Source organism: Notothenia rossii (assembly GCF_949606895.1).
Source record: "Notothenia rossii genome assembly, contig: SUPER_8_unloc_1, whole genome shotgun sequence".
NCBI lineage: Eukaryota > Metazoa > Chordata > Actinopteri > Perciformes > Nototheniidae > Notothenia > Notothenia rossii.
This window is the reverse complement of record NW_027640357.1, coordinates 393,680-409,010: the sequence shown is the minus strand read 5'-3', so window position 1 is coordinate 409,010 and position 15,331 is coordinate 393,680. Positions and strand designations below refer to the sequence as shown.

Sequence of the window (15,331 nt, the reverse complement as noted above, 5' to 3'; positions counted from 1 at the left end):
CACATCTCCCTGGTTCCCTCCACAAAAGGCCAACGGGATTTCTCCATGTTGTTTTAGATTATTGCAGAAAATAATCTCAATGTTTATGATATTTACACGTTTAGCTCAGCAGGAAAATCTTCACATATTAACACCACTGAAGTAAAAAGCTAATGTTGGGCTATAAAGGAACTACAGCACGGTCACATGACTTCACGTCACCACCGCTAAGCTAAAGGTGGCTAATGTTGGGCTATAAAGGAACTACAGCAAGGTCACATGACTTCACTTCACCACCTCTAAGCTAAAGGTGGCTAATGTTGGGCTATAAAGGAACTACAGCACGGTCACATGACTTCACGTCACCACCGCTAAGCTAAAGGAGGCTAATGTTGGGCTATAAAGGAACTACAGCACGGTCACATGACTTCACATCACCACCGCTAAGCTAAAGGAGGCTAATGTTGGGCTATAAAGGAACTACAGCACGGTCACATGACTTCACATCACCACCGCTAAGCTAAAGGAGGCTAATATTGGGCTATAAAGGAACTACAGCACGGTCACATGACTTCACGTCACCACCGCTAAGCTAAAGGCGGCTAATGTTGGGCTATAAAGGAACTACAGCACGGTCACATGACTTCACGTCACCACCGCTAAGCTAAAGGAGGTTAATGTTGGGCTATAAAGGAACTACAGCACGGTCACATGACTTCACGTCACCACCGCTAAGCTAAAGGAGGTTAACGTTGGGCTATAAAGGAACTACAGCACGGTCACATGACTTCACGTCACCACCGCTAAGCTAGGAAGCTAATGTTGGGTGTGATGACGTTTGGTCGTCTCATTTAGACACTTGTTAGCAACCTCGTTTTTTTTAATTCACCAGTGGGGTATTTACTGAGGTATTTTATGTCGTGGACAGGACGTGATCAAATGCTGACTCATTTCCTTGTTTTACAACTTTTTAATTAGTTAAATAATTACAGTGGTGTTATCTATGTTATGGAACTTGGGCTGCACCGCTGACACAGGGTCCCACGACAATACATTTCTACTGAATTAAAACCCGGTAATCCCTGATTAAAGGTCCGTTGAAGGGTCTTGAACATGCTGTCTTTACTGACTGCAGTCTATTATCAATTTATCTCCTTGTCTTTTTTTAATATTTGATAGATATGTGCTGATTATACAATAAGAGTCATTGACACATGATATCTTCTGTGCTCTCCAGGTGCTCCTCCCTTCCTGAGGCCTCCCGGTATCCCTGGAGGAATGAGGGGTCCGATGCCTCGCCTCCTGCCTCCTGGTCCTCCTCCCGGCCGGCCCCCAGGCCCCCCCCCTGGTCCTCCTCCTGGCCTCCCACCTGGCCCCCCACCCAGGGGACCCCCTCCCAGACTACCACCCCCTGCACCACCAGGTAGGCACATGTGTGTGTGTGTGTGCAGTGGATGAATGTAACCGGTGTCTGCGTTGTTTCTTTTGTTGAAGGATGAGACCAGAGTTAGAAACATGTATTATTAATGTCCGATAAGCAGAGGTGGGAAGTAGTGGAGTCCAAATACTTAGTTACTGTACTTCAGGACATGTTTCTGGTATCAGTACTTTACTCCAATACTTATTTTCTGAAGACTTCTTACTTTCTACAGGCTGGGTACTTTAGTTTCAGAGGAACATATTCACAAAAAGGCAACGTACCTGACAACAGATATATAACTGTAACTCTTCTTCACATAATAAATGCTTTTATTTATTTTTCCACAGGTATCCCACCTCCTCCCCCGAGAGCAGGAGGACCCCCCCGGCCCCTCGCCCCCCCCCTCTCCCTGTTCCCTCCCCCTCTCAACTCCAACGTGCTCAGCGCTCCTCCCAACATCGTGCAGCGGCAAAAAGGCTCCGGATCCAACCAGGAAGGTCCTCAGAACAACATGCCGCCGCCCCCTCCGATGCCCATGTCCATGCGCCAAGGGGGGGTCATGCAGATGCCCCCCCCTCCACCAGGCACATCCAACCCCTCCAGCAACAACCCCCCAGGTGGAAACCCCCACCACGCCGCCGCCACCATCGAGAAGCGAGCAAACATCACGTCTGTTTCTGCTTCTTCTTCTGGGGGTCTGTTGGCGTCGGGGGTCGGTGTCGGAGCCACGATCTCAGCCAAACCTCAGATCATCAACATGAAGGCGGAGGTCACTCGCTTCGTCCCCACGGCTCTGAGGGTGAGGAGGGACAAGGTGGGGGGAGGGATGACGATGGCCGGCGCTCACGAGAAGTCGGGGGTCGGGAGGCGGAAAGATGAAGGCTTGGGGCTGAAACAGCAGGCGACCGCGGCCTCCATGGGATACGTGAACCCGAACCAGATGGGGGCGGTGGCGCAGTCCAACATGAAGAGTAAGGACCAGATGTACGAGGCGTTCATGAGGGAGATGGAGGGGCTGCTCTGAGACTCAGGGGGGGGGTTTCTGTGCGGATATAGAGTGGTGCTGGAATGAGTTCCCTCGTCAATGATTTTCCGAATGTATCTTTGGTTGTTAGCCAGAAATAAGGTCTGTGGTTAACTCCTAATGTTAGAGTTTTACTTCAGAAATCAAAATGTATCATAACGTTTTTTCCAAAATCCAATGAAAAACTCCCATTGGCCTTTTGTGGAGGGAACCGGGGAGGTGCTGCCTTCAGGGTCGGACTACAAAAATCAGACATCCCTGCACCGCTCTTTAGAGGTAGCTGTCTTCTAGGTGCTCAGCTAGATCAGCTTCTCTTCTGGAAGCACTGCTCTCCTTTCATTTAGAATCGTTGTTTTAAGGAGAATTTAATGTACGTGAGAAATCGGATGTTTGCGATGGTTTGCTTTTAGGAGGCGACTCATAAACTGAACTCTATTAACGACCATGCTTTGTGTTCTCCGGCCAACTCTTTGTGACTTACCGTGAACAGAAAAATCTTTTTGTACCATTATTATTTTATGTCCTAAACATCAGAATAAAGGTGTGGAATATTTCTCTGATGAAAAACATGTGTGAAACTTTCTGATCTGCAGCTGAATAAATACTTTGTACCTCATGTTTCAGTGTGCTCTGATCAGTCTACAATACTTATGATGCTTTATATGTGGGCAGATCCTACTATAGACTGATCATTTAGATTCCTGATGATTTGTAATGTTTTAAAGTCTGATGATTTCTGACCCATAAGGGAAACTCCTGCGACACATTGAGGGTCCTGCTGCTTCGTGCTATCGGGACATGTTTATTTGCTCCCTGTAGCTTGTGCTCTGTGAATCTGAACAGAAAACCCTCAAGGAATGTACTTCCTGATTGGAGCAGACTGAAGGTAACTTTCATTATATTCTTGAAATGCTCATCCAGTGCACACGTCTCTCTTGGTCTCCTATGATGTAAGAAAACATTTGTATATAGTCTATATATTTTTTTACCATGATTTGTTCATTATCTAGTGGGAGTGATACAGCATTCCCACTATATGTTATGCTACGCACAAAACGTTTATTATTATTCCGCTGGAGTTTTGCACCTCTTCTCCTCCTGCATTGAACATCGCAGAAACTCCGTTCGAACATCAAAACGTTCAGCTCGGTCGGGAATCGATGGCTATTACTTTTCTCATTCATAACTTTCATCATTCCAGAGATACATCCCATAAGTCATTTTTAAGATGGAAGTCAATCGAGAAATTCTTCAGACTTCAATAAATCTTCATGCGACTTCAACTGCTAACTGTTCATTCATACTTTCACTCAGAAACCTCATTGCAGCTTTAAAATGTTTCACATCTTTCTGAAATTATTCGTGTTACACAACTTTTAAATCAGATTCATACTTTTAGAGATATTAAACATTGTTCAGACCTTGGTAAAGAGGCTTTCAGATTTTAACAGTGTGTATTGCGCAGCTCGTTAAGGCTAGAGTGTGTGATGTCACAGGACAGCTTGAAATTCGCCATCATTATTTTTTTTAAACCTGCCATAATTCCCAAACCCTACACTCCCGAGACATCATTGTTCATGAAAAACGTAGAAAAAACTCTCTTAGGTTGGAAAATAAGTAAAAATTAAGCAAAAATAATTGTCAAAAACTGACAAAAACGTTCAACATGTCTCCAGTAAGGCCCATTGTAAATTCAGCCTGATCTTTCCTCACAGCAGCAGCCGCACAACTTTAGTTAATCTGCCAAAAAGGCCACATTATCGACTCGAAAGTGCACAAAAAGCAGACTGAGAGGTCGTCAGGTTCCTGAGATGATTCACGCGTTGAAATTTCATCGATATCGGCTACGGTTATTCAACAAAACGTTCATATGTAAGAGGTTTATCTCTCATTCAGATCAATGTAAATGCTCTCCTCTCACTGATTACTGCACATCACCATGGTAACCTTTGATCTCTGGACACACACACAGGTGTTTGATAACGTCACCTCAAACACAAACACCTGTGTGATGATGTCATAACTCCAACTGACAGGCTCAGAACGCCGCCAATGGCAATGCATCCCTCGCCATAAAACACGATGTCGCTGTAACTCCAATGGACACTGTCCGATCGTCCCCCAATCTTCACCTGTATATCACCTCTCCATGCCTCAACAGCTCTACGTCAAATCTGACATCTCACCATATGCCGTTTCCATGGAAACGCATCCCTCGCCAAAATACACAATGTTGTCGTAACTCCTATGCAAATGGTCAAAACAGCACCAGACTTCACATGTGTGCTAACAGTCCAGCCATGAAGACATCTATGTGACAGTTTTCAGATTTCTTCAAATGCCGTTGCCATGGCAACACAATGCTCGCCATGAAACACGGTTTTCTCATAACTTCAGTGAAAGGCAAGGCAAGGCAAGTTTATTTATATAGCACCTTTCAACAAAAGGCAATTCAAGGTGCTTTACAAAAATGAAAGACATTCAGAAAAAGGCAAAGATAAAAAAATACATTAATAAAAAGTTACAGAGCAGTTTAAGATGTGAATAGTTCACACAGAAGTTCCATTTTACTGATGCCTTTCTTTAAGGTTTCTCCGAACATGAGCTGTGTACGCTTGTATGGCACATACGTCCCGAGCAGCATACAGAGGAGACCAGCCAGGACAAAGTCCCCAGACTCTGATTCCCTGTGGTTACTAGCCCCAAATGTTCATCGACCAAAAACGAAACACAAACGCTCAGTTTCAATTAAAAGCAGCGGCAAAAAGAAAAGTCTTTTTTGTAAGAGTTTCTTCAGGAATTGCATTCTCTAGTCTATTTTGTAATGCGAGCCATTGCTCAGTCATCACCTCTAATATCTAGAATCAAATCAATTCAGTCAAAATGATTGCAATATATAATGATGGCTTTTTATCCAAATTGTGCAGCCCTGGTTAGGGTTATGAAAGTGAATATTCTGTATAAATTCATGGATGCAAAAAACTAAAAATAACTTATAATATTTTGCCAGAAAAAGTATATTTATTCTGAATGGCATTGCTGCTCAAACTAAGGCGGTAAAATAGACTTGTTTACATCACAAATAAATCCTTTATGCTCACATTTTAAACATCTTTTTCACAGGTATAGTTTAAAGGGTTATCACTGTTTAGCTCGCTGTAATAACTAATCTTATGGTTGCATTCGCTGGTATTCTCCAAAGATGGCCGACCTGCTGTTTATGCCGTCACATTCCCAATTGTTGTCAAACTAAGGCAGTAAAAGTAGACTATCATTTTTTGTCTTTTAATTGATGACACATCTCAATGATTGAAACGAACATTGAGACAAAGTTCAGCTCCAGTCTCAAACTCTAAACACATGTTCTACTTTGCAAACAATTTACAATTCACCGTGTCTTTATCCTCATACAGAGCACAGCAGGGGGGTATACTACGAAGCAGGATTTTCGTTTAGCAAGTGGCTTCTGGGATTTCCGGTACTACGAAGCTGGTTCACTTTTTAGCGGGCTAGTTCTCCATGGTGACTTTTCCTGGAACCTAGTCTGTGCTCCGAAGCAGAATAGGTTCCAGGATAAGAGACCACGCCTGCTGACCAATCAGAGCTCAGTGTGCGGAGGAAATACAGTTTAAACTGCCGTTGCAGGAAAGACGGCCGGCCAAAATCACAGACTGTGTGAACGTGAATGAATAGAACACCACCTCCCATCTTCAGAGCAATCCGACTATTATAACTATTATTATACTATTATGTTAAGAAAGCTTACTTAAATATCTGCCACAACATAAGTAACCGGATCAGAGTAACATTAAGTACAGTCCGCGGCATATCACATCATAATGTATCATCTCCTTATCTGAGTCAGCTGAGCCGTATCTGGCCGTGCAACACTCACAGTGTCACATACTGGATGCAGAAGGATTATTTGAAGCAACACATTAAGTTGAGGAAACACTCGAGTCAAATGTAATGAAAGTCAGATGGTGTCTTAGACGGGGCAGTGATATCATAAACCTGTTCATGTACGCATTCAAACACTTGTTCTGTTACCAGCTGTATTCACCTTGCAGCTGCAGCTATGTGGCTTTGATCCTGGATCAAGTGTTTAAGTCATGGATGTTTAAAGTTTAACTTCTTCATACGTCTAATATTATAGTTGACTTTTCATTCAGGAAGTATGACGCTGCGCTGTCAGTACGCTTCTCCATGTTTGTGATTGGTCGAATGCTCCAGATACCACCCCTTTCATGTGAACGCGCACCTAACTAGATAGGACACGGCTGGCTTGAGCGATCCACTTGATAACCAGCGTTGTAGGACATTTTAGCGAGAGCGGCTTTGTTTTGGATTAAGTCAACCGGATAACTCAAAACATATCCAGGATAGGTTGAACTAGATTCGTAGTATACCCCCCTGACATCCTGTTTACAACAACAACAACAACGTTAGCCAGCGTAGCAGTGAGAGGTGTGTTATCCAAAACCTGTTTCACCAGTTCATGTTTTCTTTGCTGCTTGGAATACACAAGTTATTGAGCCGTTTCCGCTCTACATCCTGAACTCCTCCCTTCGATGCAATGCACTTCCGTTTTGGCGGACTGGGTTTGTTTTGCTAGCTAGCTCCGTTGTGCCGACAAAGCACTGATATCGCAGAGACAAAGAGGATATAACAATTACAACATGAAGAAAAGTGGTTCGGGAACTACGTGTGCGGTAGTTGGTTGCAATCACTCGAGAAAGCACCTGAACGAGTGGTTAGATAGAGAGTGCTACGACCACAAACCAGCACCCAGCACCCAGCCATGTTGTTCATTAAATACAGATAAACACAACAAATACTGCATGCATTGTATTTTTTAATATTATATATGAATATTTTCATAGTGATGTAATTGTGTGGGCTGCTTTTATATTTTAATTTGTAATACCTGTTAGGATTAAACATGTGATCTTTCTTGTTGAAGCCATTTCTTTAGTTTCCTCTCAACAATTAATTAATTCAGTGTTATTTATGTACAGTATGAGCTTAATATGAATGATGAACTGTGTTAAAAGAAATTGTAGCACTCTAAGGAACATATGAAATGCAATAATGCAATAACAGTGCAATAATGAAATTAAATTACATCAAACTTTATTTTCACTCAAACAGTACAGGCACATATGATATATTGCACAGCATAAAGAGATCATGTAAATTGTGCATTATGTAAACAACAGACAACTGTTGGCTCCTGTGGGCATGACCTAAATAAGGCAGTTTATTTTGGTTTTATGCTGGGCCACGTCATGTTATCCTCCCAGTTTTGCACTGAATTCGGGTGGGGGAGAGTAACGCCATCTCCAGTCAAAGAAGTAGAATCGTGTTCCCAAGCTAGCATCACTGTTAGCATCGAAATCGCTGTGTTTACACCAGTGCCCGTCTGACTGTTTACATCGGTTTACACCGACAGACGCTGTGCAAAAGACTTCCGGCGGAAATGAAGTGCATTTGTGTAGTGTCATGGCGCTACCCGTGTTTTGGCGCGTAAACTTGTCTATACGCTCTGATCTGATTTTCACAGCAAAATGCAACATTTCTTTGGGACGTTTCTCCTCGTGGACCTGGAAGATAAACAGGAAAACACTTTTATTAAATAACCAACAATCACTTCATACAGAGGTCTTATAAATGTAGTGACTCTGATACTGATAACATCTGCTGTGAATCACTTCCTGTCTTCTGCTTTAAGGAAAACTGAGATATTTATATTCCTCAACGATCCCAGAGGAGGACTTTTGTTCCCCTAAAGTATAAATATGTATGTACTGCATGTGCTTATACAATATATGTACTTAATATGTAACAGTTATTCTGAGAGGTCGCGACTGGGGCAGGTTGAGAACCAGTGCTGAATAGCATCTTACACATAGAGGCATTATATTATACATGTCTGCTGGAAAGAGAGGGGATGCAACACCTCATGGTGCAAATTATCGTATTAAATACTAATAATGATATACTTATCTTTTTAAAGTAGTGTTTGGTCCTGTTTTAGGATTACCTGTCGGAAGATTCAGGTGTGTTTTCAGGTGAGAAGGAAACTGGAGCCTGGAATTATGAAAGGCACAAAGTTATTGATTGGAATAAAAATCAAGTTCATCATTTCCAACGGGTTAGTAACCGGTTAACATGTGTAGTGCTGAGCCATGTCCACTACTGTAGCTCAGCACAGTAACAGCCAATCACAGCGCAGACAGCAGCAACAGCCAATCACAGCACATTGGGGCGGGACATTGTTCACAGCAGATTAACTGATGTATAATTAAATATTCCTTCATTTTTAGACAGTTGTATTTCTTCTCTTCTTTATTTATGTTTATTCTCTTTGCAACAACACACCAACACAAATTCCTTGTTGGCAACAAACTGAATCCTAACTCTGATACGAGTTGGTGAATTAAACGTCTGCAGAATTATGGTGACAAATCTTTGTTCAAGAAAAGCTTTTGTTTTAGTGGAAGATAACATTTAATATTGAGGACAGAAAGTCTCTCATCAGCTGAAGCCAACTTGATCATTCTCCAAAATGCCTCCACGCCCCCCCCACGTCTCAAACCCCTCATAAATAAACTGTGAACTAATCAAACCTGAGCTTGCAGATTTCTCTGGATCCAGAAAAACACTGACTAATAACTACATTTGAATCAGTGGTGAAACCTCATCAATGAACTCCACACGGTGCAGCTGCTCCTCTCTCACCTTTCTGTCTGTCTTCACTTCCTGTTCCACAGCAGAGTCACCTGATGGAGGGAAGAAGTGATAGAAGTAGTTATAAGACGCAGCCTTCTGTCCGATTTTGATTAATGACTGATAAGGAATGATTTATGACCCTATAAACCGGAAGTCCCGCCCCCACAAAACGGCAAAAATCCCTTCGAAGTGTCACCTGTCACTCTGAAATCAGACCTTTGACCCTCTTATCTATTCTGACCTTTGACCCCCTTATCTTTTATGACTTGTTTTTGCGAACATTGCCCTGTAGCGGCAGATATGCCCCTTTGATGTGACCCTGTTAATATTTTACTAGGTCATGATCGGTCAATGATCTTACTAGGTCATGCTCGGTCAATGATCTTACTAGGTCATGATCGGTCAATGATCTTACTAGGTCATGATCGGTCAATGATCTTACTAGGTCATGATCGGTCAATGATCTTACTAGGTCATGATCGGTCAATGATCTTACTAGGTCATGCTCGGTCAATGATCTTACTAGGTCATGATCGGTCAATGATCTTACTAGGTCATGCTCGGTCAATGATCTTACTAGGTCATGATCGGTCAATGATCTTACTAGGTCATGATCGGTCAATGATCTTACTAGGTCATGCTCGGTCAATGATCTTACTAGGTCATGATCGGTCAATGATCTTACTAGGTCATGCTCGGTCAATGATCTTACTAGGTCATTATCGGTCAATGATCTTACTAGGTCATGATCGGTCAATGATCTTACTAGGTCATGCTCGGTCAATGATCTTACTAGGTCATGCTCGGTCAATGATCTTACTAGGTCATGATCGGTCAATGATCTTACTAGGTCATGATCGGTCAATGATCTTACTAGGTCATGATCGGTCAATGATCTTACTAGGTCATGCTCGGTCAATGATCTTACTAGGTCATTATCGGTCAATGATCTTACTAGGTCATGATTGGTCAATGATCTTACTAGGTCATGCTCGGTCAATGATAAACCAAATATAGCCCTGATAAGGATATGGCGCAACAGGGGATGATAAGACTTGATATCAACATGTAAGACTTGATCAGCCCTTTCATGTGAACCCTGTTAATATCTTACTAGGTCACGATCGGTCAATGATCAACCAAATAGTATAGCCTACTATAAGATGGCCTGCTATAAGATTGTGTTCTTTAATAATAATATGACATAGTGACTCTTTTACGGTAATATCAGATCATATGACATTTTATTGTTTAATTACTTTATTAACTATAAGGAAGCCCCTTTGAAGTTGTGTTTCCCTGGATGATGGAAATAGTCTAAGTGCCATGTTAGGGGGACATTACGGAGCTCATGAGTCCGCCCTTCAAGGCTCTTGGAGCGGATAAAGAGAGGTGTATTTACTGGTATGTTTCCCTGGATGATGGAAATAGTCTGAGTGTCATTTTAGGGGGACTTTACGGAGCTCATGAGGCCGCCCTTTGAAGCTTGAAGATCGGCCAAAGAGAGTTGTATTTACTGGTGTTGATCCCTGGATGATGTACATAGTCTAAGTGTCATGTTTTATTACATGTACAGCACTTTGGCCCGAACAAAAATCGCTTTTAAATGTGCTTTTTAAATGTGCTTTATAAATGTGCTTTATAAATAAACTTTGATTTGATTTGATTTGATGAGGCCGCCCTTTGAGGCTTGAAGATCGGATAAAGACAGGTGTATTTACTGGGTGAGACAATGCAGTTTTGACAATTTCAAGTTTCAAGGCTATTGTAATCTGCCCATTAGCTACAGTGTAGATATGTCAATGAAAAACGTAGGTGACAGGCTCCTCCAACAGTGCAACATATATACAGTATAACAAAGTATTGAGATGAACTTTTGTTATTGACCAAATACTTATTTTCCACCATGATTTGCAAATAAATTCTTAAAAAATCAGACAATGTGATTTTGTGGATTTGTTTTTCTCATTTTGTCTCTCATAGTTAAGGTATACCTAGGATGAAAATGACAGGCCTCTCTCATCTTTTTAAGTGTCAGAACTTGCACAATTGGTGGCTGACTAAATACTTTTTTGCCCCACTGTAGTAGGCTATACTATTTGGTTTATCATTGACCGATCATGACCTAGTAAAATATTAACAGGGTCACATCAAAGGGGCTTATCTGCCGCTACAGGGCAATGTTCGCAAAAACAAGTCATAAAAGATAAGGGGGTCAAAGGTCAGAATAGATAAGAGGGTCAAAGGTCTGATTTCAGAGTGACAGGTGCCACTTCGAAGGGATTTTTGCCGGTTTTTGGGGGCGGGACTTCCGGTTTATAGGGTCATAAATCATTCCTTATCAGTCATTAATCAAAATCGGACAGAAGGCTGCGTCTTATAACTACTGACAGAGAAAAGACATTAATAATAATAAAACTTAAACAAAGAGAAACATTAGAATCCTAAATGATTGAGAGAGCTGCAACAAGATGGAGTGAAACATGTTTCTGTTGAACCTTTTAGGATCAGAGTTTAATGGTTTGATGAACGGAGGATATGGTTTCAGTACTCACATTTCTTCTGGATCTTGGCTCTGATTATCCTGCCTGTGATCCTGTAGGAATGAACACAATCAAACAGTTATGGATCCAGTTTAAAATGAGAGTTTGTGGGATTTGCATAAACAGGATTTGATTGGCTGATGCCAGCTTCGAAAGCATCGTGAGCATCAAAAGTTGAACATTGCTCAACTTTTGATGCTCACGATGCTTGCAAAGCCATGCTCCGCTCCCCACAATGCAGTTCGGCGAAGATTAAAAATCTTCTACTTCACCCCATTGAAGTGAATGGGTGAAGCTTTGAAAGATTTTTTTCATGCCTGTGTGTGGACGGCCCGTAAGGCTTTACATCCCATCATATCTTCTCTGCAAACACTACGACTGACTGCTCTCAGCTGCATCACAGGAAGTAACTGCTCAGTAATCTAGAAACAAAAAACATGACAGGAAAACAAAACAGAGTACCTTCTTCACTCTTCTTAACTAAATGTAGCTGTTCTTACAATATATTGTTTTTGAAGAATAAAAGAAAGAGCCTGCAGTCAGTGGGTAACATCAAAGACTTGTTGTGATCCCAGTGAGAGAAACACATCCACCCTGTGTTTAATACTAAACTGCTGAACCAGCAGAGACCCCTTACTGACCTGAGAGTCTCCAGTCTGCAGTCTGGATTCTTCAGAAGATCTTTCAGCAGCTTCACTCCTGAATCCTGCAGATCGTTGTCACTCAGGTCCAGATCTCTCAGATGGATGTTGGACTTCAGAGCTGAGGCCAGAGCAGAACAGCTGATCTTTGACAAACTGCAGTACCTCAGACTGAATAAAGAAAACATGATGTAACTTTAGAAAACAATGTTCCTGTTTGAAATAACTCCAGGTTTAATAATCTGTTGAGAGATGAAGAAGGTTAGAAAGTGGAAACTCCAAACAGGTAAAAAGTGTAAGAGACAAAAAGTGCAAAGATCTCTCATTAATATTAAAGACAACGTGCTTCTCCTTCAATAATAAAGAGGTGACTTCACATCTGAAACTCTGCTCCATCTACACAAACTCATGATGTGCAGCCAGACCAATCAAACCCACAGAAACTGATTCAACTCAAGATCTCAACGTTTACAAAGATCACAAATATTTCAGGATGAAATGTGAAGAAAAACATCCAGAATATTTATTTGAGGAATAGTGGAGTCATCAAATCACAGCATCTTCAGTTTGAACTATTCAGTCAGTAAAAGCATCGTGTAGCTTCAGAAAACAGAGAGCCAATAAATTGATTATTTATCAATCTAAAAACACTGAAACTACAAGACCTGGTTGACTATAAAACTCTCCAAATGATGTTCAAAGCCACAAATCAACAACGGCCTCATGGTATCCAGGGACTGTTCACTCAGAGAAAACCAACGTGCTGAGAGGAAACTGCATATTCAAAAACACATATACGTACGAATTCCAAACTTCACTGCATAACAGAGAAAGGTGTTGATCTGTGGAATAGCTGGAATGATGAGCTGAGATACTGAGCAGCTTCATCTCAACTAAAACTACTTTTAAGAACAATATACGAATGGTTATGATCAGGAGCCTTGATTTCCTGCTTATTCTTGTCTGTGACGATTTTGGTTGACCTGTAAAGATTATTTCTTTTGTTTTTTAGATTTGTACAGAGATATCACGGATGCTCATGACGATGAACTGAACTCTGATTTTCATGAACTATGTATGCTAGAGGGGAAAGACCAGAAAGGGTTAGAAGCTTCTTCTTCTTGCCCCTTTTGAACATGAAGGAAACTACTTGAGTATTTATTTTTATACTTTGAAAAGTATTTTGTTATTTTCCTAATTTAATTTAATTTTTTTAACATATAAAATCCTAGCACAATAAATTGACTAAGGTAATAATAATAATACAAAAAAATAAATAAAAACATATTAGATGTTTAGGAGTTTTAATAGAAACATTAATTTGTTGTATTTTGTATATAATTTATTTAAAGCGTGCTTCAGAATATAAGGTGAGTTTCAGGTGTTTGAGATGAGTGCATTATGCAGGGTAGGATAGTCAGCATTAAGATGCTCAGTGAGGATCAGAGTGATATCAGCCTGATGTCTGCAGCTCAGAGTCAACACAACTCTCTTCATCTCAGCACAGAAGTGAAAGATGGAGAACTGACCTGAGAGTCTTCAGTCTGCAGTCTGGACTCTCCAGAAGATCTCTCAGCAGCTCCACTCCTGAATCCTGCAGAGCATTCCAACTCAGGCCCAGATCTCTCAGCAGATCCACTCCTGAATCCTGCAGCTTGTTCTGACTCAGGTCCAGATCTCTCAGATGGATGTTGGACTTCAGAGCAAAGATCAGAGCAGAACAGCTGATCTCTGACAACCTGCAGCTCCTCAGTCTGAATAAAGAAAACATGATGTAACTTTAGAAAACAAAGTTCCTGTTTGAAATAACTCCAGGTTTAATAATCTGTTCAGAGATGAACAAGCTTTAACAATGATATAGAAACAAATCCCTTATGATCTCAAACTCTCAGATGTTTATCAACTCCTTCATCTCCCTCACAGCTCATCAGTACTGACAGCATCTCCTCTGACTCATGGAGCACAGCGTGAGTCTGTGGAAGCTGAAACACTCTCCGTCACACATTCACCTTCTCTGATCTTTGTTATTCTGATCAATATTCAACCGTTAGAAAAAACAGAAGAAAATAATTCTAATGTATTTGTTCTGGAGCAAATTCTACAAATTATGAATAACAACAAAAAATGGGTATAATAATATTAATTACCGTATATTATTATAATATACAGTTCAGTCAGACAACTCACGTGTTTCTTTAACATGTTTATTAGAAGCAGCATATAGTTGACTTTGGCGTCTAGGCTCGGGCCTCATCACTCCACAGATATACTGTACATAGCACCATGAGTGATGATTAGATAACTAACCCCCGAGCCTACAGGTGGAAGCTGGGGTGGAAGCTGGGGTGGTGGTGGGGCAGCGAGTAGCAGCGACGTGGAAGTAGTTGCAGCAGTAGCAGCAGCAAGCAATGCATGGAGCGATATCTGGCAGGTTAAATAGAGCGGCATATTAAACCTCCGGTATCACTGTGGACGTTTTTGTCCATATGGGTCATTTTTCACTTTTCATTTTGCAATAACTTTGGTTGTGTTGTTGCAAATGGCCTAGTTTTTTGTAACAAGGCTATTTTCTCGATGTATTTTGGAATTCCAATTTCAATTTTTCAAATCGGTCTTTAATTCACTGTGTAACAAATCGACTACGCAAATTAGTCATTCGAGACAAAAATGTCCACTGCAAAATACTTTGATAAAAACATTATTTTAAAAGGTTTTTTTCACCACTTTTTTGCGTTCAATCTTTAAAGCAACTTCCGCCCTAATAGAAAATACCAAAAATGTAATCATTTTCAGGATTTTAACCCTTTAAATGCCTTTTGAATACATGAAACCGCTGTTTTTTTTCATGATGAAAACAGAGAAAATGAGTTATTTTCCAAAAAATACATATCTGGGGACTGGCTCTTTTTTTTTTTATAACAGTCTTGGATATCTCAAAGATTTGCAACTACATTGATTTTGGTTGATTATTAGTTTTTGCACAAAATCAGAT

The 15,331-nt window shown here is 41.0% G+C and overlaps 2 protein-coding genes across 6 annotated transcripts in view; one reads left to right on the top strand and one right to left on the bottom strand.

The window, feature by feature from the left end:
• The first annotated feature begins 1,084 nt into the window (after nt 1–1,084).
• wbp11 (WW domain binding protein 11) lies at nt 1,085–3,039 on the top strand. The gene is made up of 2 exons (XM_079694863.1): nt 1,085–1,402; nt 1,747–3,039. The coding sequence occupies exons 1-2, from the start codon at nt 1,258–1,260 to the stop codon at nt 2,421–2,423; spliced, it is 822 nt and encodes a 273-aa protein (XP_079550989.1). The 5' UTR covers nt 1,085–1,257; the 3' UTR covers nt 2,424–3,039.
• A 4,478-nt stretch (nt 3,040–7,517) lies between these two features.
• LOC307017501 (protein NLRC3-like) overlaps nt 7,518–15,331 on the bottom strand; it is a 28,458-nt gene continuing 20,644 nt past the window's right edge. For 2 of the 5 annotated variants that reach the window (XM_079694854.1, XM_079694855.1), the window contains exons 8-13: nt 13,869–14,093; nt 12,340–12,510; nt 11,711–11,751; nt 9,165–9,205; nt 8,467–8,513; nt 7,518–8,026 (exon numbers count right to left, since the gene is read on the bottom strand). In XM_079694854.1, the coding sequence (XP_079550980.1) occupies nt 7,981–8,026; nt 8,467–8,513; nt 9,165–9,205; nt 11,711–11,751; nt 12,340–12,510; nt 13,869–14,093 (571 nt within the window). In that variant the 3' untranslated portion in view covers nt 7,518–7,980. Of the gene's footprint in view, nt 8,027–8,466; nt 8,514–9,164; nt 9,206–11,710; nt 11,752–12,339; nt 12,511–13,868; nt 14,094–15,331 lie in introns of those variants that run through there. The other 3 variants (XM_079694856.1, XM_079694857.1, XR_013802202.1) reach the window with 2 other exon arrangements.